This window comes from Arvicanthis niloticus, chromosome 18 (assembly GCF_011762505.2).
Source record: "Arvicanthis niloticus isolate mArvNil1 chromosome 18, mArvNil1.pat.X, whole genome shotgun sequence".
In the NCBI taxonomy this organism is placed as follows: domain Eukaryota; kingdom Metazoa; phylum Chordata; class Mammalia; order Rodentia; family Muridae; genus Arvicanthis; species Arvicanthis niloticus.
Window position 1 is genome coordinate 22,465,207 of NC_047675.1, and position 6,075 is coordinate 22,471,281.

General features: G+C 45.5%; 1 protein-coding gene across 3 annotated transcripts in view; it reads right to left on the reverse strand.

The window, feature by feature from the left end:
- Kifc3 (kinesin family member C3) overlaps positions 1–5,272 on the reverse strand; it is a 91,753-nt gene extending 86,481 nt beyond the window's left edge. The window contains exon 1 of one of the 3 annotated variants that reach the window (XM_076915686.1): positions 5,135–5,272. In XM_076915686.1, coding sequence (XP_076771801.1) covers positions 5,135–5,242 — 108 coding nt within the window. In that variant the 5' untranslated portion in view covers positions 5,243–5,272. The remainder of the gene's footprint in view (positions 1–5,134) is intronic. The other 2 variants (XM_076915685.1, XM_076915687.1) reach the window with 2 other exon arrangements.
- Between the last annotated feature and the right edge of the window lie 803 nt (positions 5,273–6,075).

Here is a 6,075-nt window from a genome sequence, read left to right on the forward strand (position 1 = left end):
CTCATCCAGATGAGGCACTGTAGCACATGCCTATATTCCCAGCACTCAAGAGGGAGAAATAGGAGAATAGGAAGTTTCAAGGCAAGTTTGGGCTACCTAGCAAAGTCCTGTCTCAACACACACACACACACACACACACACACACACACACACACACACACACACAGAGAGAGAGAGAGACAGAGACAGAGACAGAGAGACAGAGAGAGACAGAGAGAGACAGAGAGAGACAGAGAGAAAGAGAGCACATGAATCTTCCTCCTTAACTAAGAAAAAAATAAGCAAAAGCAAGAAAATAATGAAGCTAAGAAGGTAAAAAGAATCCGTAACATCAAAAATGGAAAAATGGGGAAAAAAAAAAAAAAAAAAAAACCAGAAGAAAACAAAAAACAATGAAACCAAAGCTGAAGCCGGGTGGTGATGTAACAGCTCTGGGCTCAGCTGCTGGGAAGGCTGAAGCAAGACAATCACTTAAGCATGTAAATTGTGGACTGAAACTGGGTAGGTAACCAGCTGGGATGACATTTGTTATCCCAGCATTTAGGACTTAGGACTTGGAGACAAAAGGATCATCACAAATCTGAAGCCACCCTGATCTATATAGTGAGCTCTATGAATAATACATAGAGAAACAATGTTTCCAACAGACATTAAAAAAGAAGTTGTATGCCAATTTTAGCAGCAAGTGAGGCCTTTGTGGGAAACACACTTATGCACATGCATGTGCACACACACACACACACACACACACACACACAGCTGGGTGTACTGATGCCTGGGCACCTGCTTATAACCACAGCACTCAGGAGGCAGAAAGTGCGCTACAAAGTTTAAGACCAGCCTGTGAGCCAGGGCAATATCTACAAAGTGAGTTGCAGCCAGGGCTGTCATACAGAGAAAACAAAACAAAACAAAACAAAACAAAACAAAACAAAACAAAACAAAACAAAAGGATCCAGCTTTGTGTTTGCGCAAGCAAGTGCGTGCTACATAGTGTGAGACTCCTCGAAAACCCAACAAAACAAGATCAGAAAAAAAAAAAAACCAGAAGAGTAGATTCTTTGATAAGATCAGTAAAGAAATGTGCATAGCAGTCTGACAATCCAGAAAAAAAGGAATCAATTTGTTAACATCTCAAGCCACTAAAACTCCCCTAAAAGGGGACAGAAAGACTAAAGAACCCTATACCTACTAGAAGAAATGGAATGTCTAGTTCAAACACACCAACACCCCAAAAGATTCCAATCCTTAATCAGATACTTAAAGAACATATTAAATCTGTTTTTCATACTGTCAGAAAACTAGAAGAGGCTGGACATGGTGGTACATGCCTTTAATCCCAGCACTCAGGAGGCAGAAGCAGGCAGATACCTTGTGAATTCCAAGTCAGTTCTGTCTACAATAGTGAGCACAAGATAGCCCTGTCTATGTAGAGATATCCTGTCTCAAAGAAGAAAATATTAAATAAAAACACCTGTAAGGTGTGCTTTCCCCAGGCGAGGCGTTTCTTCCTGCAACACTTAGAAGCATCTGAAGCCAACTTTAATTTTATTTTAAATTAATTAATTAATTAATATTTTGAGACAGTGACATAGATATCACTGTGTCTTTCTGGCTGGCTTGGAACTCATTCTATAGAGACACAAACCTTTCCACAAAGGTCACCAGAATACTGTTTTCCCCGACCCCAGATAAACACTAATGTTATTATTATCTGTGCTAATGTATCTTTTCTCCTTTGGAGTGTTTCCTTCTGCTTCTACTTCCAATTCAAGGTGTGTTTTGTACACTCACTCCCTCTTCCAAAGACATAGGTAAAGCTATTGAAATGGCATGGATGGCTTTTAATTCAGAATTAAACAGAGAGAGAGAGAGAGAGAGAGAGAGAGAGAGAGAGAGAGAGAGAGAGAGAGAATGAGAGAGAGAGAGGAGCATTCTAGCACATTGAGGCCCTGCCTTCTGTATTGGATTCAAGCCCCAGCCCTCCCTGCACACAAAAAGCTCACAAAGAAAACAAAAGTCACTTAATGAAATGCTAATTATAGTCGTTTCCATTCTGTTCTCAGAAACTCCCCTGGGAGTCTCATTCCCTCCTGCCGAGCTCCCGCAGACCCTACAATTATGCCCTCCGCATTGAACTTAGAAGTTTCCCTCATACTCCGAAGTCATGCCAGAGTCACAATGGGCTGACAGCGGTAGGTAACTAAAATAACTAATGATAACGTTAGTTTCATTTTTGAAAAATACGGCAGCAAAGTGTAGCATGACAAACTCAGGCTCCCAGGACTTGGAAGGTGGAGACAGGAGGATCAGGAGTTCAAGGTCACCCTTGACGATATAGTAAGCTCAAAAAAAGTCCGAGTTACCTGTGACCCTGTTAGATGAAATAGGGGACTGGCAAGAGAGTGCAGTGGTTAGAAATGATCTCAATGCTCTTCTAGAGAACCGGATTTTGCTTCCCACGCCCACACTGAGGTGCTCACTACTGCCTGAAACCCCAGCTCCAGGGAACCTAACACTTCCAGCCTCCAGACCCCTGTATTCACGTGCACATGCCGCCACCCACGATTACAGGCAGCACACACTCAGCTCTGAGTCTCCTAGCCTTTCTTAGAAACTAAGGAAGGGCGGAGTAAAGTTTAGAAAGACCAAACTAACTTACGTATTCCCCTTTGTCCCTGAACCCCATCTCCTCTCTAACTATAGCACTGGGCAGTGCAGTTTCTCAGTCCCATAAATCAAATACAGTTTAGCCAGGGCCAGTGTTCCCAAGGAAACTGCAGGCCAGGAGGGCAAAGGGTCCCAGGGATAGGAAATAATTTCTTCCTAAAGGTGGGATATTTCTGGGTTCAGGGAGCTGAAGTGTTGGTTGGCAGTGTGTGCAGAGGAGAAGGAAAGGTAAATGGGGTTCTGGAAGCAGATCCGGCAGGCAGGGTGGATCTCCTCACACCTGCCTGTGCCTAGCAACTCCTTCCTCCCTTCAGATCTCAGTTAAAGAGGCATCCCCTTTCTAGAAGGTGGTGGCACTTTAATCCCAGCACTCAGGAGGCAGAGGAAGATGGATCTGTGCATTTGAGGCCAGCCTGGTCTACAGATCAAGCTCCGGGACAGCTATAAGGCTACATAGAGAAACCCTGTCTCAAAAAACAAACAAATAAAATAAAGGCACTCTCAGCCCCCCAAGGGCCTTTCTCTCCATCATTATCTACTAAGTGCATACTAGATGCATGCTTGAATTCAGAAGTGACTCTCTAGTCCCAGGGAAGAACCTGCCCTGAGGTCCTATCATGTCACCTGAGTTCTTAATCTTGTTATGGCTCTGGAGGCTCCATGGGAGCCCAGATCAACTGTTCTGGCACACTGCAAGCCCTGAAAAATGCAAGCCAAAGGAGAGAAAAATTCTGACCCATGCCTATACGTGAGACAGGAGGATGGAAATATGGCGGCCAGATTGGGTTATGGGGTGAGTTCAAGGCCAGCCTGATCTCTCTCACAAACAGAGCAAGGCAAAACAACAAAACAAACAAGCAGGAGCGAACACCAACTCTTTCAGAAAACACCAGACAGGTTCAGAAGCCTGTATAATGCCAGCAAATCCATCGGGAGCTTCAAACACGGTAAAGAGGCAGCATTTTGCCCCAGCTTCCCTGACACGCTACACTTTGATTCAGTCTGCAAAAGTTTTAGTTTGAGATGCAAAGTGACCTTCTGAGTTAAAGATGGGCTAAGTCACTGTTGACTTTAGTCCAAAGGAAGCAGGGCATTCTGCCTTGGGAAATACTTCTAGATATCCAGGGCCATCCCCAAACAGCCATCTTTCTCCATTCTCAGGACATTCTGTCCATCCAGTGCAAGGTGAGCTTAGCTGCCTACCATGAAGTCCACTATAGGCCGATCACCATGACTGTGAGCCAAACAGAGAGAAATAATGTCCTCAGCCTCGTCAGTGGGGGCGACCAGAGGAAGAGGGTTCTGAGGGCAGCAGAATTAGGGTAATTAAACACACTGGGGCTGAGTGTGTTGGTGAATGTCTTTAATCCCAATTCTGGAGGGGCAGGTGGATCTCTGTGAGTTCTAGGGCAGCCTGGTGTATATGGCGAGTCTAGGCTAGTCAGGGCTACATAGTGAGACTGTCAGAAAAAAAAAAAAAGAATGAAAGGAAGGAAGGTAGGCAGGAACAAACAAACAAGCAAACAAAAGACAGGGGTCTGGGTAGTATAGCCCAGTGGTAGAGCGCCTGCCTAGTTGGCACGAGGCCTTGAGTTCCATCCCCTGCACCTCAATAAAAGAAAGGAAAATATTAGTGTCATATTCTAGATGAGAAAGACCATAAAGATGGGAAGGGGAAGTTATCAGTTTGGGGAATCGTGGTGCTAGGAGTAGAACCCAGACCTTGTGTATGCTGGGCCGGCAGTTCTATCATTTCCCTAGGTTCTCAGCCCGAGGGAGGTCTACATACAACTCTAACCAATGTGTGGGGAGTATTCTGAATGGGCCCCTTTAGCTGGGAGACTCTTACCTAAAAGCACTTTGTGTACATTTGTTTGGAATGTCATTATGCTAAAAGGCATTCCCAGGGGCCTGTGAAATGGCTCAGCCAATATGAACACCTGTCACCAAGCATAAGACCTGAATTTGGTCCTCCCGGCCCGCATAGCGAAGGAGAGAATTGACTCCTAACAAGTGTCCACGTGTGTACTCCTGCATGCGCACAAGCATGTGTATACTCAAATAAAGAAATGCTAACTCGCCGGGCGGTGGTGGCGCACGCCTTTAATCCCAGCACTTGGGAGGCAGAGGCAGGCGGATTTCTAAATTCAAGGCCAGCCTGATCTACAAAGTGAGTTCCAGGACAGCAAGGACTACACTGAGAAACCCTGTCTCCAAAAACCAAAAAAAAAAAAAAAAAGAAAGAAAGAAAGAAAGAAAGAAAGAAACGCTAACTTGAAGAAGCAATTTCTGAAATCTTAGCCCCAAAAGACATTTAATTAAAATTGGTTTTTTTTTCATGACTTGTATGTAACTTGAGCTACAGAAACACAGCGATCCTCTAGTCAGAGAAACCCGTCTTACCTGAAACCTCTCTCTGCCTCCCCCCCCCTCCTTCCCACTGTCCCACAGCCCCAGTCCTCACCTTATTCTGCTGTGTCACCCCAGTCTCCACTTCTGACCTGTCTTTGTCTCTGGATCTCCAGGAGGCTGCCAGGGTCCGCTTTACAAACAGCAGCTCGGCCCAGGACATTCCTGAGGTAGCTAGCAGCCTTCCCGACTGCCCCACAGCCTTCAGGCTAAAGTACAAATTCCTAAGCCAAACACCTCCCAGGAGACAGCCATCACCTCCTTCCTGCCCAGTGTCCTTTAGTTATCAGTCACAACCCGCTGCCCCCAGGCCAAGCCTTCAGAAAGCAGTGTCCAACAAGAACACACTGTTTTGAGCCCGCAAACCCCGTGTCTCTCAGTGTCTAGTGTTGTCTCACCAAAATCTTCTCAAATCTTGACACTCAAGGGGCTAAAGCAGAGGATTTGAAGTTCAAGGCCAGCTTGGGCCAAATAGTGAGTTAAAACCTTGTGTCAATAAACAGAAACAAAACCAAAACCCTTCCTTTTAAAATCCTGTCGAAAAGAGTGGGAGCCTGCCGGGCAGTGGTGGTGCACACCTTTAATCCCAGCACTTGGGAGGAAGAGGCAGGTGAATTTCTGAGCTCGAGGCCAGCCTGGTCTACAGAGTGAGTTCCAGGACAGCCAGGCTTACACAGAGAAACCCTGTCTCGAAACACACACACACACACACACACACACACACTCAAAGAGTTGGAGCCTGGCTCCAAGCAGAGCACTGGCCTGGTATAGGTAAGGCCCTGTCCTCAGCACCATAAACGGAAGTCTCGAATTCTTCACACAGCTGATTACAATCACACACACACCCCGTCATAACAGTGCATTTACGATGTGCTTGTGTGGTCTCCATTGCTTTATTTCTTAAGAGAGGATGACTTTCTAAGACCCTCACCTAATACTCTTAACTGTCTTCGGTACTATGCAAAGCTAAAGTTATCCGATCATTGCTTCTACTAA